The 26,693-nt window shown below is 41.7% G+C and overlaps 1 protein-coding gene across 1 annotated transcript; it reads left to right on the forward strand.

Moving 5' to 3' along the window:
• The first annotated feature begins 16 nt into the window (after positions 1-16).
• Positions 17-13,846, forward strand: LSM3 (LSM3 homolog, U6 small nuclear RNA and mRNA degradation associated). Its single transcript, XM_036738995.1, has 4 exons — positions 17-60; positions 1,381-1,491; positions 11,836-11,931; positions 13,441-13,846. The coding sequence occupies exons 1-4, from the start codon at positions 40-42 to the stop codon at positions 13,519-13,521; spliced, it is 309 nt and encodes a 102-aa protein (XP_036594890.1). The 5' UTR covers positions 17-39; the 3' UTR covers positions 13,522-13,846.
• The last annotated feature ends 12,847 nt before the right edge of the window (positions 13,847-26,693 follow it).

Here is a 26,693-nt window from a genome sequence, read left to right on the forward strand (position 1 = left end):
CATCTCGCGAGAAGCGGGAAAAGAAACCGGATTTGAAACATGGCGGACGACGCGGATCAGGTATGTCGCTGGAGAGCCTCTCTGTGCCCTGAGCTATTGCGGTAGGGCCCCGCGGATGTTCTTTGGAGCAGCCCTTTGCTCCCTCTTCCCAGATCCCTTCTAATCGTCCCTCCCCGCCCCAATCCTAATAGAAATTCCCTAGTAACGGGGAATCTCTGAAAGTCTTGGGCTCAGAATGGAGAAAACCACGCCTTCCTCCGCTTTGTCACTGGCTGACTGAAGTGTCAGTCACCTTCGGGCTAGCCAGCCAGAGTTTTCATTGGCTTGTCTTTTGGTCGTTGGTTAGATCGCCTACTCCTGCTTTACGGCTCAGCCGGCCAATGACTGAGGAGAAAGTCTATTCTGTCCTCCCTAGTCCCGCCTGACCAGCAGCCCCGGGAGGTTTGGCTTTAGTGTCCCAGGAACTCATTCCCGTGGCGCCCCGGGGACCCTCCATGGCTTGCGGTGCCTGCATGCCCCCCTCACGCCGGCAGCTCTGTCTGTTCCTCTGCCGATGTTGTTGGAAAGGTCGCTACTTTACATTTGAGGTGGCAAGGGTCTTGGAGGAGTGGCGTGTGTGTGTCATTAATAATTATACTCCTTGGCCTCGCTCATCACGGTAATAATAGCATTTATCCAGGGCTTTAACGTTTGCAAAGTTAATTTTACAAAAGTTTATTTCCCATTTCATCCTCACAACGACCCTGAGAGGTAGATTCTGTTACTCTCCCCATTTTACAGCTGAGGAATCTCAGGCAGGCAGATGTGAGGTGACTTGCCCAAGATCACACAGTGAGTGAGTGTCTGAGGCCAGATTTGAATCGAGGTCTTCCTATCTAGCTGCCCCTTTGCCCAGCTCTTCCCTTCCCATCTGCAAGTCCTAGATTTGGCTCACCTTCACTTCCATTTTCAGCTGTTAGTTGCCACTCATCTTTGTACTGTGTCTGTAAATCCCAGCCCAGCCTGATAAAGAGGACTGGTACGTTTTCCTCATCCCTCCACCCTGTTTTGCAAACATCACATCCTCCCTTGCTGAAAATGTGGCATTCTGTATAGCGCCCTTAAAAGTTTCCTGACTTTAAAGTGTGTTGGCTTGACCCTCATGCTTGCTCTGGGTACTGTCAACCTTCAGGTGACAGTACCTTTGCTAGGGCTGACTTCTCATAAAAGCGAATTAAAGAATTAATTTTTTAATTGAGGAGCCTCTTGTAAGCTATAGGTCAGGTGGAAACTATAACTGAAGATACAAATTCCTTAGTTTGGGTTTTGCAGAGAACAGGTGGGTAATAGGTTCTAACACTTCTGGTGGGTGTTTATCATTGCAGTTTTTCTTTTTAACAGCAACAGACCACCAACACTGTAGAGGAGCCGCTGGATCTCATCAGGCTCAGTCTAGATGAACGAATTTATGTAAAAATGAGAAATGACCGAGAACTGCGAGGAAGATTGCATGTGAGTTAAATCCATCAAATCTTGGACTGATGAGTAATGTTTCTGATAATGCATAAGTTTTACTGGAGGTGGGATTTGTGATTCTATCGGTAAAAGGAACTGAACTTGGGGAAATTTCTTCTACCAGTGCAGCTGTGTACCTTCTTTGCCTGCATCACTGAGATGTTAAGTCACCTCATTGGGTCACGGTAGGTATATGTGTCAGAGGGGGCACTTAAATCAGTTTCTGAGTCCAAGACCAGCCCTTTTATCTACTACACTGCACTGCTTCTCAGTAGGCTTTGTCGTTTTCTCTAGATGTTGTATCATGTGTTTAGAGTCAGAAGAGACACCATCTCGTCCATCCACCTCATTTTACAGGTAAAGAAGCTGAGGCCCAGAGAGGTTAAGTCGTTTGGCTGAGGTTACACAGGTAATAAGTAATGGAGACAATTTGAACCCAGGTTCTCTGACTCCAAATCTAGTGTCTTTCCCCCCTATAACGTACTAAAGTCATGTAGGTGTTTTTAGGACCTAGATTTGAACCCTAGATCTGCTGGGTGACTTTGGGCATGTCATATCTGTTTGGGACTCGGGTACCCCATCTGTAAAATCAGAGATACCTTTTAGTTCTAAATCCTATGAAATCTGTGGGATATGAGATGATTTTAAACAGCATATTAAAGCTGGAAGGGATTTTAATTCAATGCCCTTATCAGACACAAGGTTTTGGAGCAGGAGCATCAAACTAGCAGCCCCCAGAATTCCCATGTGTAGAGGGACATGTTTAACAAATTAAATAAAAATACAGTGCAGCATAGATCACACTAATGTGACCCACAGGGATTCTTTTCTGTTTGACTCTGACACCACTGATTTAACGAACTGTACTGAGGATACAGTACCGAATTGTGCCTGCCCCAGGGGGCTTCCATTCTACTCCCAGGATCCAAGATGTGCATCAGTAATTGTATATTAGGAGTGAAGGGAGGCAGCAGGATCAGACCTCAGTCTGTTTTGAGTGGCCTAATGTGTGTGTTCCCTCTTCTCTCCCTCATCTAAGGGGGAATAGAAGAGGTTTTCACTTGTGTCTTTGCATCACAGTGCACATAATAGGCACTTAAAATATACTTGGGTAATTGAAAGTTAATTAAAATATTCTAGAGTATTTGAGGGAGGAGAGAACCATCATAAGTGAGGATGTCAGGAAGCACTTCAGGGAGGAAGCAATACCTTCTCTGAATGAAGATAAGAGGCTCTGTCTGCAGATAGAGGGCTTGAGTTTTAATCCTGATTATGCCTCTTACTATTTGTGTGACTTGAGGCAAGACATTGAACTTCTCTGGGCCCCATTTTTTTTTTTCATTTATGAAATGAGGACTTTGTACAAGATGACCTCTAAGATCCTTTCCGATTCTAAAATCTAAATTTACTGAATAAGGAATCTGAAAGGTCAGTTGGTCAGTAAACATTTATTAAGTACCTACTATGTGCCATGCTAATCTCTGGGGATATAGAAAGATGCAAAAGACTGCCCCTGACCTCTAGGAACTCACAAGTCTCAAGGGGGAGAACACAAGCAAACAAATACATACAAACAAGCTGTATATGGGATAAATAGGAAGTAAGAGGGGAAGTACTATGATTAAGAGGGCTGGGGAAAGGCTTACTGTAGAAGATGGGATTTTAGTTGGGACATAAGGACCGTAGAGAGGTCAGTAGGGAGAGCAGAGGAGGGAGTCTGTTCTTAGTGAATAGGGGTGATGTTGACGTGGTTGGATCCATACGTTAGGAAAATCACTTTAGTGGCTGGAGGATGGATTGGCTTAGGGGGAGACTTGAGGCAGGCCGACCTACCAGCAGGTTATTTGTATTAATCCAGGTGTAAGGTGATGAGGCCCAACACCAGTGTGGGAGGAGAGAAGGGGGTATATTAGAGAAATGTTGCAAAGGCAAAATCTATAGGCCTTGGCAACAGCTTGGATTGGGGGGTGGGGGTGTGTGAGAAATAGTGAGGAGTCCAGGATGACTTCTAGGTTGTGAGCCTGAGGAACTGGGAGGAAGGCGTTGCCCCCTATGTAATGTGGAAGGTAGGAGTGGGGGAAGGTTCAGGGAGAAAGATAGTGAATTCTGTCTGGGACATATTGAGTTTAGGGTGTCTACTGGACATCCAGTTCAAGATGTCTGAAAGGCAGTTGGAGATTGGAGGTCAGCAGAGAGAATGGGGTAGGAAAGGTAGATCAGCATAGAGATCATAATTAAGTGTATGGGAGCTGATGAGATCAACAAGTGAAGTAGTATAGAGGGAGAAGAGAAGAGGGCTCAAGACAGAAAGAACATTGGGGCTCACCTGTGGTTAGAGGGTGATCTGGAGGAGGAACCAGCAAAGGAGACAGAGAAGCAGTGGTCAGATAGGAAGGAGAACCAGGAGAGAGGGTGTTCTGAAAATGTAGAAGGAAGGAGGGAAGAATGATCAACAGTGTCAAAGGCTCCGGACAGGTCAAGGAGAATGAGGATTGAGAAAAAGCCATTAGTTTGGCAACTAAGAATGGGGATACAAGCGAGTTCTAAATTCTATCCCTCCTTCCTCTCCCCCCTTGCTGAGATGGTAAGCAGTTAGATATAGGTTATATACGTGCAATTATGTAAAACATTTCCATATTAGTCATTTTCTACAAGAAGACTCAAAAGAAAAAAGTGAAAGAAAGTAAAAAATAGTATGCTTCAGTCTGTATTCATTTAATATCAGTTATTTCTCTGGAGGTGGAAAGTATTCTTCATCATTAGTCCTTTGGGGATTGTCTTGGATCATTGTGTAACTGAGAATAGCTAAATCTTCACAGTTCTTCATTGGTGTTACTTGTGTACAACATTGTCCCAGGTCTGTTCGCTTTATCAGTTCGTGTATCTCTTTCCAGGTTTTTCTGAAATCTACCTGCTTATCATTTCTTATAGATCAATAGTATTCCATTACATTCACATACCACAGCTTGTTTAGCCATTCTCTAATGGATAGGCACCACTTTGATTTCCAAGTCTTAGCCACCACAAAAAGAGCTGGTATAAATATTTTTGTACAAATAGGTCCTTTTCCTTTTCTGGATGTCTTTGGGATATAGACCTAGTAGCGAAATTGCTGGATCAAAGGGATGCACAGTTTTATCACCCTTTGGGCGTAGTTCCAAATTGCTCTCCAGAATGATTGGATGAGTTCACAACTCCACCAACAATGCATTAGTGTCCCAGTTTTCCCACATTCCTCCAACATCCAGCATTTTCCTTTATTGTCTTACCCAATCTTATAGGTTTCAGGTGGTACCTCAGAGTTGTTTTAATTAGCATTTCTCTGATCAGTAGTGATTTAGAGCATTTTTTCATGTGATGATAGATACCTTTGAGTTCTTTATCTGAAAACTTCCTGTTCATGTCTTTTGACCACTTATCAGTTGGGGAATGACTTGTATATTTATAAATTTGACTCAGTTCTCTATATATTTGAGAAATGAGGCCTTTATCAGAGATACTTGTTGCAGATTCTACCGCCCCCCCCCCCCCAGGTTTCTGCTTTCCTTATTATGGTTGCATTAGTTTTGTTTGTGCAAAAATTTTATAATTTTGTATAATCAAAATGATCTATTTTACATTTTGTAATGTTCTTTTTATCTTCTTACGTCCTAAATTCTTCCCTTATCTGTAAATCAGACATATAAACTATGCTCTCTTAATTTACTTATGATATCACTCTTTATATGTCAATCATATGCCCATTTTGACCTTATCTTGGTATAGGGTGTGAGACATTGGTCTATACCTAGTTTCTTCTGTACTGTTTTCCAGTTTTGCCAGCACTTTTTGTCAGATAATGAGTTTTTGTTTCAAAAGCTTCAGTCTTTGAGTTTATCATATACTAGACTACTATGGTCATCTACTATGATGTAATTTGTGCTCAGTCTATTCCACTGATCCACCACTCTGTTTCTTTGCCAGTACCGGATTGTTTTAATAACTTTGTAATACAGTTTGAGATCTGGTACAACTAGAGCACCTTCTTTCCCATTTTATTTTCATTGATTCCCTGATATCCTTGAGCTTTTGTTCTTCCAGATGAATTTTGGTATTTTTTCTAGCTCTATAAAATAAATTTTTGATAGTTTGATTGGTATGGCACTGAATAAATATATTAATTTAGGTAGAATTGTCATTTTTATTATATTGTCTTGGCCTATCCATGTGCAATTAATATTCTTCCAGTTGTTTAGATCTAACTTTTATTTGTGTGAAAAATGTTTTATGATTGTATGTATAGAGTTCCTGGGTTTGTTTAGGCAAGTAGATTCCCAAATATTTTATATTGTCTACAGTTATTTTAAATGGAACTTCTCTTTCTATCTCTTGCTTCTGGACTTTGTTGGTAATATATAGAAATGCTGGTAATTTATGTGGGTTTATTTTGCATCCTGCAACTTTGCTAAAGTTGTTAATAATTTCAAGTAGTTTTAATTGATTCTCTAGGATTTTCTAAGTATAACATCATATCATCTGTGAAGAGTGATAGCTTTGTTTCTTCATTGCCTATTCTAATTCCTTTAATTTCTTTTTTTCCCTTATTACTATAGCTCATATTTCTAGTACAGTATTAAATAATAGCGGTGATAATGGGCATCTTTGTTTGACCTCTGATTATATTGGGAAGGCTTCTGGCTTATCCCATTTCAGATAATGCTTGCTGATGGTTTTAGATAAATAGTACTTAACATTTTAAGGTAAGTTCCATTTATTCCTATGTTCTCTAGTGTTTTTAATAAGAATGTGTGCCTTATTTTGTCGAAGGCTTTTTCTGCATCTATTGAGATAATCATATGATTTCTGTTGGTTTTGTATTAATACATTCAGTTATGCTGATAGTTTCCTTAATGTTGAACCAGCCCTGCATTCCTGGTATAAATCCCACCTGGTCATACTGCGTGATCCTTGTGATGTATTGTTGTAATCTTTTTTGCTAGCATTTTATTTGAAATTTTTGCATCAATATTTGTTAGGAAAATTGGTCTATAATTTTCTTTGTTTTGGCCCTTCCTGGTTTGGGTATCAGCACCATATTTGTATCAAAAGGAATTTGGTAGGACTCCACCTATTTTTCCAAATAATTTATACAGTATTGGGATTAATTTTTCTTTAAATGTTTGGTAGAATTTGCTTGTGGATCCATCTGGTCTTGGGGGTTTTTCCTTAGGAAGTTCATTGATACCTTATTCAGTTTCTTTTTCTAAGATTGGGTTATTTAAGTGTTTTATTTCTTCTTCTGTTAATCTGGGTAATTTATATTTTTGTAGATATTTTTCTATTTCATTTAGATTGTCAAATTTATCGTCATTATTGGGAAAAATAGCCCCTAACAATTGTCTTAATTTCCTCTTCATTGGTGGTGAATTTACCCCTTTCATTTTTGATTTTTCATTTTGGCTTTCTTCTTTCCTTTTTAGTCAGATTCACCAGTGTTTTATCTGTTGGTTTTTTCATAAAACCTGCCTCTAGTTTTTATTTATTAGTTCAATCGTTTTCTTCCTTTCAGTTTTATTAATCTCTCCTTTGACTTTCAGGATTTCCAATTTGGTGTTTAATTGGGGATTTTTAATTTGTTCTTTTTCTAGTTTTTTAGTTGCATGCCCAATTCATTGATCTGCTTTTTTGTCTTATTTTATTGATGAAAGCAATTAGAGATATAAATTTTCCCCTTAGTAGTGTTCTGGTATGCTGTCTCATTGTTGTCATCTTCTTTAATGAAATTATCAATTGTTTCTGTGATTGGTTCTTTGACCCATTCATTTTTTAGGATTAGATTATTTGATTTGCAGTTAATTTTTATCTGTCTTCTCATTGTCCATTATTGGATGTAATTTTTGTTGCATTATTATCTGAAAAGGGTGCATTTACTATTTCTCCTTTTCTGCATTTGGTTGTGAGGTTTTTATGTCCCGATACATGGTCAGTTTTTGTGTAGGTGCCACGTACTGTGGAGAAAAAGGTATATTCCTTTCTATTCCCACTTATCTTTTTGCAGAGATCTATCATATCCAACTTTTCTGGAATTTTATTCACCTGCTTAACTTCTTATTTATTTTTTGGTTATATTTATCTAGTTCTGAGAGGGGAAAGTTGAGGCCCCTGACTAGTATAGTTTTATTATGTATTTCCTCCTGTAACTCATTCAACTTCTTCAAAAATTTAGATGCTGTTTTTGGCACATATATGTTTAGTATTGATATGACTTCATTGTCTGTGGTACCTTTCAGCAAGATAAAGTTTCCTTCTTTATCTCTTTTTGCTTTTTCTTTGTCTGAGATTAGGATTGCTACCCCTGCTTTATTTGCTTCAGCTGAAGCATAATAGATTCTGCTCCAGCCCTTTACCTTTACCCTGTGTGTATCTCTCTGCTTCAAATGTGTTTCTTGTAAACAACATATTCTAGGATTCTCATTTTTAATCCATTCTGCTATCTGCTTCTGTTTTATGGGTGAGTTCATCCCATTCATATTTATAGTTATGATAACTAATTGTATTTCCCCCATGCTATTTTTCACTTGTTTATACTCTTCTCTCTCACTCCCCCACCATTTCCTTCCTCACAAGTGTTCTACTTTTGATCACTACTTTCCCTAATATACTCTCCCTTTTATCAGCCACTCTTCTCTCTTCTGTTATCTCCATCCCATTTTATTTCCTTATAGGAAAAGATAGATTTCTGTATCCAACTGAATGTGTATGTTATTCCCTCTTTAAGCTATTTTGATGAGAATAAGGCTTAAGCTTTGCCTGCCCCCTCTCGTCTTCCCCTCCATTATAATAGTTCTTTCATGTTTCTTTTCTGTGGGATAATTTACCCCCATTCAATCCCCCCTTCTTCTTTCAGTGCAATTTTCTTTCTCATGCCTTTATTTTGTTTTTGGGGTATCATCTCATCAAAGTCACGTTATATCCACACCCTCTGTCTACATATACTCCTTCTGATGCTCTTAGAGTAATAAGGTTGTTAGTCACAAATATTATCTTGCCCTGTAGAAATATAAACAATTTAACCTTACTGAATTGCTTGTGTTTTCTCTTGTTTCATTTTTACCTTTTTATGTTTCCCTTGAGTCTTGTATTAGGAGGACAAATTTTTTATTCAGCTCTGGTCTTTTAATTCACAGTACTTAAAAGTCCTGTATTTTGTTAAATAGCCACTTTTTTCCCTTGAAAGATTATATGCAGTTTTGCTGGGTTGATGATTCTTGGTTGTAATTCTAACTCCTTTGCCTTCTGGTATGTCATATTTCAAGCCCTCAGGTTCTTTATTGGGAAGCTGCCAAAACCTGTGTAATCCTGACTGTAGGGCCATGATATTTGAATTGTTTCTTTTTGGCTGTTTGCAATACTTTCTTCTTGATCTTTGAGCTCTGGAATTTGGCTGTGATGTTCCTGGGAGTTTTCATTTTGTGATCTCTTTCACGCAGTGATTAATGGATTCTTTCAATTTCTATTTTGCCCTTTGGTTCTCCTATATCAGGGCAGTTTTCTTTGATAATTTCTTCAAAGGTGTTATCTGGGCTTTTTTTTTTTTTAATCTTGCCTTTCAGTTAGTTCAATAATTCTTTTATTAGCTCTCCTGGATGTATTTTCTAGGTCAGTTGTTTTTCCAATGAGAAATTTCACATTTTCTTTTCTTTTTTTTTTGTTTTTGTTTCGCCACATCTTGATGTCTCATAGAGTCATTAATTTCCACTTATTCAATTCTAAGTTTTAAGGAATTATTTTCTAAGGTGAGCTTTTGTACTTCCTTTTCCATTTGGCCAATTCTAGTTTTAGGGAGTTATTTTCCTTAGCAAATTTTTGTATATCTTTTCCCATGCTGTTGACCCTTTTTTCTTGATTCTCTTGTACTACTCTCCTTTCTTTTTCTGATATTTCTTCTGCTTCTCTAATTTACTTTTTAAAATCCTTAGCTCTTCCAGGAATTCTTTTTGGGCCTGAGACCAAATAACATTTTTCTTCAAAGATTCACATATAGCCATTTTGATACTATTGTCCACTTCTAAGCTTATGTTTTGATCCTCCCTATCACCATAGTAATTTTCTGCAGTCAAGCTCTTTTTTGTAGTTTGGTTTTTTTGGCTCATTTTTTCCTGCCTGTTTTGTGACTTGGTATTTTCATGTGAGAGTTGGGCTCTGGCCTTGCTCTCCCAAGCTCTTTGTGCTGAGGCTCTGGGTCTTACTGCTGGCTTTCACTGGGCTTCAGGGTTTAGCGGCTTGCTTTCTGTGGAGAGTAGGCTTCCTTCTGGCTTGTACTGTGGGGTGGGCCTTGCTGCTGGGTTGCTGTGGTAACAGTCTTTCTGCTGGTAGCTCTCACCTTGGTGTCTAGATGTTGATCAGGAGACTTCACTTCTAATCAGCAGTGTGATCAAGGCCTTGCTGGTGGCTTTTCTGGGGTGTGGTCACTGGGATGGGTCCTTGCTGGGATGCACAGCCTGTTCACTTGCCTAGGGTGCTGCTGGCTTGCAGGAGGGCAGGACCTTGCTGGGGGATTGCCCTAGGTTTGGAGCCTTGCTGTAGGCCCCCTGCTGTGAGGATGGCTGCTGCTGCTCTCTACGTCGTTTCCCTCCCACCCTGCTGAGACAGACCTTGCCTGCCTGCTAGTAAGCTGCTTCCCTGATCTTACATCAATTTCCAGGAGATTTTCTACTTGTTTGGAGGGGAATTTGGGAGGGCTTCAGAGAGTTCCTTCTTCATTCTGCCAGTTTGGCACTGGAATATGTTAACTCCTTTGATCCTCAACTAAAACCCTGAAAGTTCGGCAGTTAGTAGGTGACTCAGTTAGGATTCCCTGTACGTGCTGGGCATTATTATTTATTTTTTTTAAAAAAACTGCTTATCGATACCTTATTTTTTACATTAGTGTCATTTCTATAAAATCCCTTCACCCAGGCTGAGCTTCTCCTAGTACCAAAGAAAAATAATGAAGCACAAACATTCGATGGCAGTGTCTGTATCTGGCACCATGACCCACCTTCTGCACTAGTAGCATCTTGCCCCTCTACTGTAACAAAGGAGATACGCGTCATCGGTTTTCCAGGATGTCACTTTTTTCAGTTCCTCAGGGTTTGACTTCTTTTTACCAATCCTCTCATTTACATGGCTTCAGGCCTTGTTTATATTGTTCTTTTGGTTTTGTTATTTGCACCATGCCCTTCAGATGAATTCCTAGTATTTATTTCTTACTACGCAGTGATAGTCTGTTATATTTATAAACCACTGTTTTTTCAGCTGTTCTTCAAATGAGGGGCACCTGTTGGATTTTCAGTTCTTTGCTAGCACAAAGTGCTGATATGAATATTTTGTCATATATTAGATGCCCAGTCTTGTCTCTGACATCCTTGGAGTTTTGCCCAGTAGTGGGATCACTGGGTCAAATGTTTAGTGACTTTTCTTATCTAATCCAAAATTGATATCTAGAATAGTTGGAGTGGTTCACAGATGACAGCTCTACTACTGGTACTACTGTGCCTACCTTCCCACAGCCGCTCCGACATTGACTTCTTGGTTTTTTTGTTGGATTCTTTGGTCATTTCTGCCATTCTTCAGAACATGAGATAAAACCTTAAGAGTTATTGTCATTTGCATTTCTCTTAGTATTAATAATTTCTAGCGTGTTGTCAGATGGTTATTTATAGTTTACATTCCTTTTGAAACTGTTCATATCCTTTGACCACTTACCAGTTGGGAAATGGCTCTTGGACGTGTGTGTGCGTGCGCACGCGTGTGTGTGTGTGTATTTTAGTTCCCCTATATTTTGGATTTCAGTCTTTTATCAGTGATTTTGATCAAATTAAATTTTTTTTCTTTACTCAGCTGTTTTGGGGTTCTTAATGATTTTTTTGGAGCAAAAGCTATTTAATTTCATGTAGCCAAAATGGCCTATTTTGTCTTTTATTCTTTCTTCTGTCCTTTGTTGGTCGACTCTTTCTTCTTCATACCTCTTCTTGTTCTCATTGTGGCTTTCTTAGCTGCTTGTGTGTTATGGGCAGCGTGCCTCCTTCAAATAACAAGTAAGGTCCATGTCCCGCATACTTACATTTTACACATTCTAAGGAAATTTTAAAATTGTGTCCACTAAGGGAATTTTTTAGCCAAAAAAAGTAAATCATGACTGTATTATCTTTACTTCAGAACAAACTGAAAAAAATCACTAATAACCATGTTTTTCATGTTTAACAGTAAGGAGTAACCATTTTGTATGCTAACTGAATTTCAGGTATTTACATATTTGTAATCTGTGTTCATTTATACATGTTCCATAATGTAATAATTCAACTGCATTTATTTCCCTAGGCTTATGATCAGCATTTAAACATGATTTTGGGAGATGTAGAAGAGACTGTGACAACTATAGAAATTGATGAAGAAACTTATGAGGAGATCTATAAAGTAAGTTACCTTGGCTGTTCCTTCTAATGGAATGATTTAACATGTGAGTTCTTCAGTTCAGCACATTGATTCTGTGCCTACTGGTACAACCCTTGATACCTCAAACAATTGCTTCCTTCTTCACATTCTTTTCTTTTGGTTTCTCCTACACGGGCTCAGTTTTCTTTAGTCGTTCCTCTTCCCATTTCTTGGTTCTGCTTCCCTGATGTCAACCTTCTGTTCTTTATCCATTTTCTTTTTAGAGGTCCACTCTCATCTTATTGTCCTGCATTTTGATCTGGGAGTTCTTCAGTTCTCCAGAGTCTCCTGAGCTCCTTTATGTCATCTGACCACAGATGGAGAGCCAGGATGCCCCCTAGAGGCCAGCTAGGCCAGCTTCCTCTCCTAGAGGTGAGGACACTGAGAAGCCTAGACAAGATAAATGCCTTGCCTGAGGTCACACAGGCTGAAAGTGGCGGAGACAGTGTCTGAACTCATTTCCCCTGTGTCCAGAGGCAGGTCTTTCTATCCCAAGTCTCCCATCTGCCTGCCAGACATTTCCTGTTTGATGTCTTGCCATTTCTTCAAATTCAATGATTACTTATTTAATTTTATTGTTATGTTTTGGTCTTATATCATCCTTATTTTCAAATAAAGCCCTCTCTTCCTCCCCAGAGTTATCCCTTATAACAAAGAATAAAAAAGAAGGAAAGTAGGGAGAAAAAACAGTTCCCCAAAGCTAACCAGCCCATTAGCTGAGCCTGATAGGCTCTGACAGTTCCTGGCTCTGCAAGGAAGGGAAGGGGAGCATGTTTTCCTCTCTTTTGGACCAGTCTTGGTCATTACAATTACACAGCCTTCAATTTTGTTTTTTGTTTTTTTTCCATTTGCTTTGTTGTAGTTTTTGTGTTTGCTTTTCCTGGTCCTGCTTACTTAACTTTCACATAGCCTTCTCGTTGTTTCTTATAGCTCAGTAATATTCTGTTCTGTTCATGTACCACAACTTGTTTAGCCGTTCCTTAAATTGGGGGCATCTTACTTTGTTTCTAGTCCTCCTACCAAAAAAATATTGCTATCAATATATTGGTGTTTGTGGGACCTTTTTAATCACTAAAACAGTGGGATCTCTGGGCAAACCAACATTTCAAATAATGAAACTCCTCATCTTCTTCTTCCCTTCCCCTCCACAAAAAATCCCAATTGATTTTCCTGAGTTTCCTGTTTCCCTTAATGTTATATCCATTTCCTGGTCATCCAGTCTTAAAACCTCAGAACAGCTTTGACAGTTGATGTGGAGTAATGAAAATTGACTCAGTGATATTTTTTTTTTTTTTGGCTAAGCATGTGTAGACAACCAGACTTTAAAATAATTTCCCTGTGTGATATTTGTGGCTAATCCAAATGTGTATTTTGATATATATTTTTTTTTTGATATTCACAAAATTTTCCTTTGTTTTGAAAAAGATCCATAATATTATTTGTTTAAAATATGTTCTATGAAGTTTTTTTTTCTTTTTTTTCCTCTCTCAGTCAACCAAGAGGAACATTCCAATGCTGTTTGTTCGAGGCGATGGGGTTGTATTAGTAGCCCCTCCACTGAGAGTTGGCTGAAACCAAGACCTTATCCTGTGTGGAAAATTGGAGACTCTGGACAATAGCCTCTGCGAGAGAAGCTGGTGTTCAAAAGAACAGCCTGTGATACTTTTTGATATTTAGAAATAATCAAGGAGCCCTCCACCCTTAAAATGTTTATTTCCAGACAGTTCCTAGTATAACCGGTGTAACACTCAATCTTAGATTTCGGATACCAAACCTACCAATTAATGTCGGCACCATAAAGCAGGACTCTTTTTCAGTGATTTAATTTGTCTCTTCATCTCGTAGGCAATTATATTTTTTTAATTAAATTTACCTTTTGGGTTTTTTGACCAGGTGACTTTTTATCTTGTGGTTCCTGAAAAGTAACATGTCTAAGACGGTCGTTTTTATATAGATCAAATGTCTAAGCGCGCCAAGGCACAACTGTCTGAAGCATAGTAATAGTGGGCCCTCCTGCTGCCCATTCCCTGCCCGAGCTGATTCTCAGACACTAAGTGTCAGTGGCTTCATGCAAGTGCACACACACTCACGGCTTTTGTGAGGAGCCCTCCGCAGCCTCCCTGTCACTTGAGAATGGTTAACAGCAGAGCCGGTCAGCCCTAAAGCTAAAGTGAAAATCATGTGCTTGGTTTTTTTTCCCTAGTGGATTCTAAACTGCATCAGGTGTCATCAAGGAATAGAACATCATTCCTTGCTTTAGTGAGTTGCATCATCTGGGGCTGGATGATATTTGATCTGTGGCCAATTTATTTGTAAATCTGAGTGTGTGCTCCTTCTATTATCAGGTATGATATAGAGCTGCGTGTCATTTTTAGTGCTATGCTATAAAAAGGATTTTCTGTCAACATTCAGGAATAACATGAAATGGTCCCTCTTTGCATCTCAGCTTTTCCTGATCCAAGCAGCAGGTGGTACGATCCCCCTCTTTCTGCCTTGCCCCAGGGGAGGCAGTAGCTGGAGGAGGGCAGGGACCACCTCCTTCCACTGCAGCTCTCTCCTTTTTGAACAGGTGGGTTTGATGCCCTGGTGGGGGGAAAGGGGCGGGGGGATGATGGTTGAGGCCACTCCTTGTGTTGTCTGACTGTCTCTATCCCCAGTGTGCTGAGACCCTCCCCTGTACTCTGTTGAAAGACTGCTAGAATAGCTTGAGCCCCCATCATAAGTATAGGACTAGCATTGCTGTAGTGGAGCAGTGAAAATCAGCAAAAAAGTCTGCACTTTCTCTTGCCCTGCAAACATCTACGACCTTCTGATTCAGTAGTTCCCTTTCAGGAACTTTTTTAGGACTGGGAAGGACTTCAGAGGTCCTCCAGTCTCAGTTTTACAACAGAGAAAACAAGACCCAGATGTATGAAGAGACCTTCCTATATTTGCTTTGTGTGTGAGTGTCATTTGGAACTAGAATCTGGATCTCTTGACTCCTAGTGCAGGCCTTCCCATTCTACTGTCCTGCCTCTTCTCTGTGAAGGTTTAAGAGTGTCCTGGAGAATCCCTGTGGAATACAGGCTGCCCTCAGTCAAGGGAGTGAGGAGATACCCTGGCCTGTTGCTAGGCTTGGGCTGGGTTATACACATCTGGGTGAGGCTTGGGAAGGTCGTGGAGTGTCAGAGCTAGGTGGGACCTAAGTGACTCTTATTCTGGCCTCAAAGGAGGAAAGAGGCCCAGAGACATGAGATAACTTGACCAGGGAGTCAGTGAGTGAATTTAGTTAAGCATTTATTAAGTGCCTTCTGTGTGGTAGGCACTGTAATACAAAGACAACTGCATGGTGCTTGGAACGAATTGTTCTCATCCTCCCATTCTCTCTGGGGAAAATCTTCACATGCTTAGTGTGGACATCCCCTTAATTTACCGATGGGTTTGAGGCCTGTCAGTTGTCCTCAGCCTAGTTTAGCCTGTGTGCCAAGATGGTTTTACTGGGGTGTGGCCGCTGCACAAGCATCTTGGAGCCACAGGTGAGAGGTGAGTGCCAGGTGGACACCAAAGGTTAGCAGCCCTGAAAAGGGTTTAGCAAGCCCTCATACCAGATGTGCCAGGCCTGCCTGAATACTGTGTGCATCAACAGGCAGCTCGGTGGTGCAGTGAATAGAGTGCGCTGGACCTGGGGTCAGGAAGACTCGAGTTCAGATCCAGCCTCAGGCACTTGTTAGCTGCGTGACCCTGGGCAAGTTACTTCACCTCTGCCTGCCTCAGTTTCTCCATCTGTAAAACAACCATTGTAATAGCACCTTCATCAAAGGCTTGTTATGAGGACCAAATGAGATACTGTAAAACCATTTTATTAGTGATAAAACCAATGGAATCAGTACCTTGTGGTATGTAATGTTGTCCTTAAATTCTTATAGCAACCGTGTGAGGTAGATAGTAAAAGCATTGGTATTCCCATTTTATAGAAATGAACCTTGAGGCTTAGGCTGAGTCACTTGCCTGTGGTCACACAGATGGTAAGTGGCAAATCCAGGTGTCCTAACTCCCCAGGGCTTTTTTTTTTATGATGCCCTACATTTAGTGTATGTTGTATCACCATGTTGCTACAATTCCCTTTCATAATTTTACTGTTTTGGGGCTGGTCCTAATTTGTTTCAAAGTTTGGGCCCATAGATTGGCTTGCACACTTACAATACCATATATTTTGTAAAGTGTGACTTTGTTGCCTCCTGGGTTTCTCGAGGACTCTGCCATCTGACTGCAAACTCTAGCAGGGCGCTGGCTGTATGATGTTATCCAAGGACCCTTCTAGCTAAGTTCTGATGACTTGTCTCTAGGCTGGACTCAGGGTGGTGAATTTTTCAAACATAGCAGCTCTGGAAGACCAGCTACTAAGGAGAAGGGTGGCTGTCTGCTTCTAAAGAGGGAAGAGCCACATGGACCAAATCACACCGCTTTGAAAGGAAAGCATTTTGTGACAGTTCCCATTTTTGTAGCACACTCAGGCCACACTCAGTGCAAAGTGCTTTCCTCACAGCCCTGTGAGTCAGGGAGAACTCCTAAGTAGTATTCCTCTGTTTCAGTGCGTGAATGTTACTCAGTCCCTCAGTGAGGATTTGAGCCTAGGGCTACCTCCGCCATTGTAATGCCCTGCCTCTCAGTGGCAGTGCTGAACAGTAAGGCCAAGAAGTTTGGGCCTCCTGGTCATCCAGGTCACTAAGGAAATGACTGGTTAAATCTGGTTAAATTTGGAGTCACATCAGTGCAGTGCTCTGAACTGGAGACCCTCGAAGATAAGATCGGCCTCAGTTCCACTGAATCTTTTAGCGATGTCCTGCCCGTGGAGTTAGCCTCTGAGCTTTGTTGCTGCAGACTCAAGCCTTGCATTTTTCAGTCTCACATTGCTAATTCATGTGAAGTCATGGACACTAAAGGGTAGCTTGGCACAAAGATTTTCTGCAACATTTTGTCCTCTCCCCTACTTAAATAGGACAGTGACATCTCTCTCCCTCCTAACCACCCTGTTCATCCTGTAAGCCAACAATATTGGCATATTCTAGTAACAAATATTTCATTTCCTCCCAGAAATTAAAATTCATCTGAAAATTCACACAGAAGCAGAGACAAAATGTCATTGGGTCCTAATCCCTAGAAACAGTGTCTTCTTAGCTATTTGTAGAAATATTTGGGAACATCGTACCTATTTGCCCAATACACTAAGGAAGACAACCCAGCTTGCTGTGGTCTGTGAAGGTGGTCAGCTGATGTAGTATGGCTAAGTCTCTGTGAAGTTTACAAAGTCCTTTTCCCAACAGCTCTGGAATGGAGATGGAGATAGTACGGGAGATTATCTTTTCCATAACCTGTACTTTTGAGCTGGAGAAACATACAGGGAGGTGAAGGAGCTTGCCTATGACCACAGAATTAAGAACTGTACAAACTAGAGTCTAAACCTGGATGTGTCCTGGTCCTGTTCGGCACCATGTTGCTGCAGATACATTAGGTTACTCCAGATACATTTCTGAATTGACGTGGGGTGGGGGGAGGAAGGGAGGTGAACCAAGGAAGCCCAGGGTTCTGTTTGCCCAGGTAATATCTTGAAACTCCTTATATGACTCCGTTTATCAGTTATCCCCGAATAGCACCATTCCCCCAATCAAACAGGTGACAGTAGATGTTGGCCCTAGGAAAAGTTTGTCTTGAGTTGTTGCTAATTCCAGACTTTGAGTTTCAATTTCAACCAACATTTATTAAGGGGAGATTTATTGTTCAGTACCTTCTTGCTTCAGCTCATTTCACCATTTAGCAACAGGAGCCCCAGATTTTAAAAATCCACACCCATAGAAGCAGTGTCTGTTCAGCTAACAATTGGGAGGCTCCCCATTCTAGTTCAGCTCTGCAGCCCTTCTCACCCTCATTTGCCAAACTCACCTTGATAGCATTCAAAATGCTTCCAAGATTCTCTATCCCCAAAGAAGCCTAATGTAACTAGTGTGTGATGAGAACCCAATTAAGAGACATTTATTCAACTCTTACTGTGTTCCTTGCTCTTTGCTAAGCACTGGAGATAAGAAAAAGCAAGATACTATAACACTCAGACATCTTGGCCTCCTCTCTCCTCCACTCCTGTCTCACCTAAAGAGATGGCCCTTCTCTTGGCCAAGCAAGGCAAATCCCCTCAACATTCCCCCTAGATCCCATCTCCTTCCATCTTCTACAGATTGCCCCCTCTCTCATTCTAACTTTCTCCCCCTATAAACATGCCAATCTCTTCTGTCTTTAAAAACCCCTCACTTGATCCATCCATCCTTACTAGCTATTGTCCTATCTCTCTTCTTCCCTTCTTGGCTAAACTTGAAAAAGCTGTCTTCGTTATACATCTCGTTTCTTTTCTTACTCAGGAAAAGGCTAGAAGGAGGGACAGGATTTAGAACTCAAAAATTTTTAAAAGGATGTTAAAAATAAATAACTTCTAAAAAATAAGGCCTTTACAATCTGGCTTATGATATCATCATTCAACCCAAACCGCTCCCTTCAAAGCTACCAGTGATTTCTTAATTGCCACATTTAATGGCCTTTTCTCATACCCATCTTGATATCTTTGCAGCCTTTGATCACCCTCTTTGATACTCTAGGTTTTTGTGGCTCACTCCTCTCAGAGTGCTCCTCAGTCTTCTTTAATGGATCTTCATCTAGGTCAGGTGCCACTAACTGGATTTTCCTTTCCTCAAGGGTCTCTCCTGGTTACTTTCTCCCATTCTACTAGGGATTCTTAACTTGAGATCTGTCAACTTGCTATTTTCTTTACATATATATTATATAATCTTTAAAATTGGTTTCTTTTGCAATCTGATGTGTTTTAATTGGTGCATTTAATAACATTACTCTGAGAAGGGTCCATAGGCTTCAGCAGACTGCCGGAGGAATCTGTGGCACATGCTTGTCATGGTCCTGCCTGGTGATTAGTTTTGATGGTTGCAGTTATCTTTCGCAGACCATTCACAGACTTCTATGTCCAGCCCACATCTCCCAAGTTCCAGTTGTACATTACCAGCTACTTTTTGGACATCTCAAACTGGATGTCCTCTGACCATCCCATGCTCGTGTCCAGAGCAGAATTTCTTTCCTTCCCAAGCCTCCCTACTCCTCCCGTGACTTGTGGGCACCATTATCTCCCTAGTCATGCAGGCTCACAGCCTGGGGCCATCCTCATCATCCTCAGCCCATCCATCCAGTCTGCTGTTGTCTCCACCTTCATTTCTCACGTTTGGCCCAATTCAGCTCTCTGGTGCAGGCCTCATCACCTCACTTTAACTCATCTCCAATCCATCCTCCACTCAGCCACCAAAGTAATTTACCTAAAGTACATCTGATGGTGTCTCTCTTCAATAAATCGTGGTGGCATACTGTAAACTCTACGATCAAATAGAATGTGGTCTGTTCAAAGTCCTTAATAACCAGTCCTGCAGCGCTGGTCCTCTTCCTGTTTGTCACATGTGACCTTCCGCTGCGTTGTCTCCAGTGCCTGGAATGTGCTCCCCTCATCTCTCGGAGCCCCCGGACTCCTTCCAGACTTGGCTCCAATTGCACCTTCTACAAGAGGTCTTTCCCAGACCCACATGTCCCCTGAGACTCCCATTGAACCCATGGGAGCCGAGGAGATCACCAAAGGGAGAGAGAAAAGAAAAGAGGAGTCAGCCATGAGCGTCCCCCGATGGTGGGTACGACATGGATGCCTGCCAGCACTTAGCTTCTTTCCTTTCTCACTGGGTGGATGTGCCCAAGTACTTGTTCCACCTGGTCTCACTATCTTGCAGGATCAGTTTCTTGCCTTCAACCATAAATCCCTGAGGGGTAGAGACCATGTTGGGCAGACGGGGATAGTGACAGTCTGAGGCCCCTGGGTCTTGGGGCCCAGGCCCTATGTGCTACTCTTTTTCTTATTCGTCGGGTCCCCTTTTTGCCTCGCTCTTTTGCCTGACAGCTCTGTCCTGGGTCTCCTTTGTCCCAGAAGAGCTAGGACTACTTAGAGCCCTGGGCTTGGTGACAATGTTGACTCTTTGACCGTTAAGCCTCAGCGTCAAACACTAGATGGCACTGTGCTCTCTCAGGTTTTAATGTTCTGCTGGGCTGATTTATGGGTCGTGTGTGAGGTCGGCCAGCTAGCACTTTACTTATCTTGTCAGTTATTTCCTCAAATCTAAACTGCTCAGAGAGAGTGACCCTACAAAGTATTGCTTGCCAGAAGCGGAGTCAGAAAATGCTTCTTGTGGCCTGAGCACCGAGCGTGAGTTGTAAGAAAACCTGGGTTTTGTGTTTGTTTGTGCCCACATCCTGTTGAAGTAAAGACAGAGAAGTTCAGCGCGGCAGCTTGCCAGCCACTCAGGATACAAGGTTTCTCTTCAGAGCTACTGTTCCCACTGGAATCAAAAGCAGCTAAAATGTATCTGTGTCATACAGGCCATAGATACTCAAGTATGATGTTTTCAGGCTTCAGCCAAGGGCTTTCCCTTCCTTGGGCCTTGATTTCCCAATCTGCAAAATGAAGGAGTTGGAACTGGAACAGACCCCTGTCAGCTCAGCAAGTCTGTCATTCTATTATGGTACCAGGACAGCTGTGGGGTGACCGGTTTAGGAAAGAAAAGATCATGAGGTTGAAGCTTTTGAAAAATGCCCAAGGAACAGACTCTGGAAAATAACTTCCATGTCCAGAGGTCCCACATAACATGCTTCCTGTCTCTCAGATTCCACCCAGGTCACTGTGGTTGGCCCATAGTGATGAAAGACTACTCTTGAATACGTGCTTGTCTTCTTAACGAGGGGACCAAGATCACGTCTTGTAAGTTTATCTAGGGTGACCCCAAAGCCTTAGTGCTATGAAAAAGCTTTAATCAGCAGCTTAAACTGCTTTAAGGTTTGGGGGACATTCTGTAGTCTTTGTGTAGTGGAGTTGATAGCAGCAGTTTTCCAAAAGCACTTCTCATTAATCCTTCATGTTTTTCCTCCTGACTTTTCACCTGCCCTCTGAGTCCTGTGAGAAACCAGCCCAATCAATGCAGATGCCTGAGAGGGGAGGGGGCTGGAGGGAGCTCAGGCAGACAGGAGGGAGTTCAGGGAAACTTCTTTCCTCCTGTATGGCCTTTTCTCAGTTCTTGTTTGATCCTGGTAGTCAAGGTCATTATCAACATCACAGGACTGGGACCTTACTGAGGTGCCTGCCCAGGAAAAGCCCAGAGCTAGAATTACCAAGGGGAAGTACAGGTCAGTGTCATGGCAAGCTGACAGGGCTTTGTCAAGACCCAGGTCAAATGGCAGGGGCTGGATGGGTGGCTACAATTACCCAGGGAAGCTTGCATAACACCCGCCCCTGCCCATTTCCCCCCCTGTCCCTTTTGGCTGCCTCACATGTTCATAACAGTAAAACCTCCCCTGGCAAATTTTTTTTTCCCTAGAAGAAAGGTTATGGCCTACCAGAGTCAAAATAGAATGTGGATACTGCAACAGCAGCTGTATTCAATCCAAGCAAGGCCCTTTAGGTGATGGGGACAGATCAGCACAGTCTCCATATTCTCCCCAGTTCGATTAGAATCAATATTGTGTTGAGACCCCAAGGGCTGAGGTTTGCCTGTTTCTGTAAAGCTGTATGTAGATGAAATCACTCCTTGAATGCCTCAGGGATGCATGCTGTTTAAAGAGCAGGCATCCTGCCTTAACCAGGAGTGAGAGATTGTTTTGTAATGTGATTCTCATTCGTATTTTTGTATTTGAGGTTTTCTTATAGCAGGGTACACCTGCATGCTCCTGTTGGTATTTGAAGCTCCCATAGCCACTCTGGCTCCCCTCTCTTACATTATGCGTAGCAAGACTTCATTGTAATGGCTGCCCTTCCTCTCTTTACCTAAGCCCATGATACCGTAAAGCTCTGACAAGGGCCGCTCCTGAATTATTACAATTTTTACAAAGTTGAGTACCTGGGCAACAGCAGGAAACCAGCATGAGGTGACCACAGCTCTGCTTCGGAGCATAGACATCCATGAAGGGTACCTCTCTCGAGATGCCGTTCCATCCACCTCTACCCCCAGGAATCTGCTGTCCTTGTAGTCCTTGTGTGGCGTGCAGCCAATCACCCCTGTCACCATACCACCTTTTTCCTAGGTCTGAACACCTAGGACACACTGACTGGGCTCCCTGGAGGTGCATTTCTAGCATAATCCACCCCTTCTCTAGCCCTGAACGACCAACCCACCTCTGAACTTGCCCCGGCATCATAATCATCCCTAGAATTTATGATGTGCTGTAAGATTTGCAAAGTGCTTTGCAAGCATCTCACTGATTCTCACAACAACTCAAGGAGATAGGTGTGATTATTATCCTAATTTTTGGTGAAGAAATTGAGGTGGACAGAAATGACTTACTTAGGGTCATAAGTATCTGAGGCTGGATTTGAACTTGGGTCTTCCTGACTCCACGTCCACTACTGCTAACTCCGCTGCTCTCCTTAGCTACCACATCAGAATTCTGAGTTACTGCCCTGGGTGTCTCAGTGTCTGGACAAATCCTGTGAAATAGAAGAGTGCTGGAATTAAAAGCAGGAGATTCGGGCTCTGGTTAATAACCTGGCCTTCATTCAGTGTGTGGCTTTAAGCAAGGCCCTTCCCGTCCCTAGGCCTCAGTTTACACCTCTGGAAAATGAGAAGTCGGACTTCATGATCTTTGTCTGCCTCGGTGCTCAAATGCTAGAATTCTATGAGCACAGAAGTTAAAGAAAAAAAGTGACTTAAGGGAAAAGCTTGTGTGTTCTGCTCCTGAGGTTCATCTGTTAGAGGGGTTTTATTTTTGATTCTTTTGGCCTGAACCTGTGTTGGGAACTATAAAGGAACAGAGAATGTGGAATTAGATATCCAAAAGACCAAGATATAAGCTTACAGCAAGAATAACTTAAATAGCAAAATTGAATATAGTCCTGTGAGGATGGGGGATTGGGAAGGGATGGAATTCTTGGGAATTCTAATGAAAAAGAGGACTTCTAAACATTATTTTTAAGTCTGGTGCTGGGTAGAAATCTTGAAATACAATACAATCTAATGAAGGCATGTTAATGACCTAAAAAATCTGGAAATACAAACCTGAGAGTAAAGACAAACATAAAAAAGGTAAATATAACAGAAAAGACTTTGTAGGCATGAAGTGTTCACATTTTAGTTGGGAAGGGGAAAGATGATACATGAGAACCATAATGTCTAATGGGGTCAGAATTGCAGCCAAATTAGCAGCTCCTCCTTTTGTTATATTTTGATGATCTTAAATGAAGAAAGGAAAGTGATGGGGGAAAGGATACAATAGGAAAAGAATGGAGAGAGGGGAAAGTTTATTAGCTCGCATTATTCAGGGCATAAGAAGTCTGTGGAAGCAAGGAAGGAGCAGACAGGATGGATTTCATTTGAACTTCATTTTGAATGGTGTAAGGTAATGAGCAGAACCAGGGGGACATTTTATGTTCTAACAGCAACATTGTAAAAACGTTCAATTTTGGAAAACTTAACTCTACCAATGCAATGATGAGCCACAATTCCGGAGGACTAGTGAGTTACAATGTTGCCCACCTACTGTCCCAGAAGTGATGGATATCTATTTTTGGACGTGGCCAACAGGGGAGTTGGTTTTGCTTGACTATCTGTGTTGGTTTCAGGGTTTTCTTTTTTTTTTTTCTTCTCTTTTTTCTCCCCACGGACTGAAGGGAGATAGGAGAGAGAGAAGATAGATGTGTATTAGTTGAAAAAAAATTTTAAAAAGAAAGTTGCCTGGGATACTGCAGGATTGTTGACTTGCTCAGTGTCACATAGAGGGCCTTGAGCCCCAGTCTTCTTGGCTTCAAGGCCGACTCCCATAACACATTTCATTATTGATCTGTTCCATAGAAAATGGAGCTAGAAGGGTCCTTATCCATCGAATGGTCCAACCTCTCACTTTATCGATGCAGAGAGGCAATGTCACTTATTCAAGCTCACTTCCAGCCCACAAAGAGGCAGAGGGTGGCCCACAGCACTCCCCTCCCTGGGGTGTTTCTTGTAAGGTTTTTATTCTGCCCAAGACTCTTTGTCCCATTTATTTGGGTGGTTAAGGCTAGAGACTGACTTCTCTTACCAAAGGTCAAATTTAATTCAACCCAAGAAACAAAAGCAGTTAGATATAGAATTAAATGACCCAGCAAGTGAAAACAAAAACAAGACCCACTTCAGAAACATAGAAGATGGGAGACTGAGCATGAAGAATTAAAACAATGAAAGAGAATGAGGGCAAGTTCCTAAACGTTTCATTTCCCTGCACCATAAACCACCCCTTCCTGATCCTGCTCCAATCCTAGGATGTCATTAACCCCTACTTGTTGGTCTCTCCCTGAATCATGGACTAGTGGGGATGATACTGGACTGGGACACAGGAGAGACCCAGGCTAGATCCTGGCTCTGGATGTCGATGGGCTGTGCCATTGAACCCCTTTGGGCCTCAATTTCCCCATCTGAAAAGTGGGTTATTACAAAGAAAGTACGTTATACATTTTAAAGTGAGCTATCAGTTTTGCTATTATGCCCAACAATCCTGGCCTCGAATTCTCACATAGGGGCTTCCCATTAACATCACACATCAAGGTTTGCCAAGTGATCTACATAGGTCATCTCTTTTGATCTTCACAACAACTCTTTGAGGAAGGTGCTATTATTATCTGCATTTTATAAATGAAGGAACTGTGTCTTAGAGAAGTTAAGGGACTTGCCTAGGACCACACCCCTGGTAAAGCTTTGAGGTGGGCTTTGTATTCAGGTCTTCTTGACTCCCAAATCCAGCGCTTTAACCACTGTGACACCTGGCTGCCTTGAATTCCTCCACTTGGAACAGTGTTGGAAATACTCATCTTAGCAGATTGAGCATGAGGAAGGAGGTCAGGGGGTGGGGGGGTCCTCTGAGATTCAGCTCTCATTCTCATCCATCAGAAGAGAGGATTAGGTTTCTGGCAGGCTGGAAAGATGGGCCAAATTGAATAGAATGAAATTGAATAGGGGCCAATGTAAAGTTGGGCTCAAAAAAATCAAACCTACAAGTAAGATGTTAGAGGTATGACTAAACTCCAATTTTCCGGGAAAGTTATGAGAATTTCAGTAGAATATGAGTTCAGTATGGATCCAGCAGTGTGGCATGGCCACACAATAGGCTATTGACAGACCAGGCTCCATTCCCAGAAGCATAATGGTCATAACGAGGTCATTGATCATCCTACCGTATTCTGCCCTGCTCAGAGCACATCTAGAAAGTTGTGTTCAGCTTTGAGTACCACATTTTAGGAGAGATACTGACAAGATGGAGCACAGTGAAATAATGAGGGACAGCTGGTTGGTGTTATGTCAGAAATAGCCGAAAGAACTGGGACTATTTATTGTAGAGTAGAGAAGGTTTAGTGGAGAGATTAAAGTTAATCTTGAGCATCCGAGGAACTGAAGAGGTTTTAGGTTTGTTTTGTTTTGTTCTAGAAGGCAAAATTTGGAGCAATGCATGGGATTTGCAGAAAGGCAGATTTAGCTTATAGAGAAAACCTTCCAAACAATTAGAGCTGCCCCAAATGTTGAATGAGCAACCCTAGAAGTGACTGGTTTCACTGACTGGAGGTTTTCCAGTCAAGGCTGAATAACAGTTTTTCAGAGAGCATTGTTATTCGGATGTGTGTTGGCTTAGCATCCAAGTCCCACTGAGAGACTATGTTTCTGTTATTTCTGTCTTAGCACGTGATGACCATATGGGCATTGCTTAACTTCTCTCTGAGTTTCTCAGTTTGAAAAATTGATTTTTTTTTACTCTGAAATAATGTCCATGAATTATATATATCAACAGAAAGTATTGTATTCACTCAAAATGATGATTGTTATCTCTACCTAAGAAAGTTTTCCCTACCGCCTCTGAAAGCAAACCAGTTACATATAGATTTGAAAATAAATTCTTGCCTCTGATGGGGAATTCTAATAGGAGTGTTTCAGGAAGAATCTGTATTGGGAGCTGGTCATATATAGCACATTCATTTAATAGATATTGATTAAGTGCCTATTAGTATATATTACCTTGTTTTGCCATCCCGTGTGAATGTTCTTCACTGTTGTGAGAGTTTAGTGGTTGAAAGGAGAGGAAGGAGGTAATGAAACCAATGATGTCATTGAACTTCATAACTTGCCTAGAACAGCTCTCATTGGTTCTGTCCCTGTCCCTTCCTCTCTCTCTCTCTGTGTCTCCTTCCCCCCCCATTCTCTCCCCTTTCTCACTGTCTCTCATTGTCTCCCTCTCTCCCTCTCCTTCCCCTTCCCTCCCCCCTCTCTCCCACTCTATCCCCCTCCCTCCCCCTCCCTCCCTTCCTCCTTCCTTCCTTCCTGTTTCTGTCTCTGTCTCTCTCCTTCCTCTCTGTCTCTCTCTCTCTCTCTCTCCCTCCCTACTTCTCTCTCCCTCCTCTTCCTTCCCTCTCCTGTCTCCCCATCTCTTCCTCTCTCACTTTCTACATATGTGTATGTATACATTCTATATGTATATATAGACATATCCATGTAGATACATATACATGTGTCTGTATATATACATATATGTATATACATTACGTGTGTGTATATATATACATGTATATTAATAGTATTTCAAGCCAATTTTCAAAACACAGGAAGAGAATGAAGTCTTCAAGCTCTGGGCAAGAAAATTCAACTTTAATTCTTGACAAAATTCTAAAA

Source organism: Trichosurus vulpecula, chromosome 9 (assembly GCF_011100635.1).
Source record: "Trichosurus vulpecula isolate mTriVul1 chromosome 9, mTriVul1.pri, whole genome shotgun sequence".
Taxonomy (NCBI): Eukaryota; Metazoa; Chordata; class Mammalia; order Diprotodontia; family Phalangeridae; genus Trichosurus; species Trichosurus vulpecula.

Coding starts and splice junctions, on each gene's coding strand:
- LSM3 (XM_036738995.1), top strand. CDS start 40: ATGGCGGACGACGCGGATCAG. Junction 61..1,380: donor TGGCGGACGACGCGGATCAG/GTATGTCGCTGG, acceptor TCTTTTTAACAG/CAACAGACCACCAACACTGT. Junction 1,492..11,835: donor AACTGCGAGGAAGATTGCAT/GTGAGTTAAATC, acceptor TTATTTCCCTAG/GCTTATGATCAGCATTTAAA.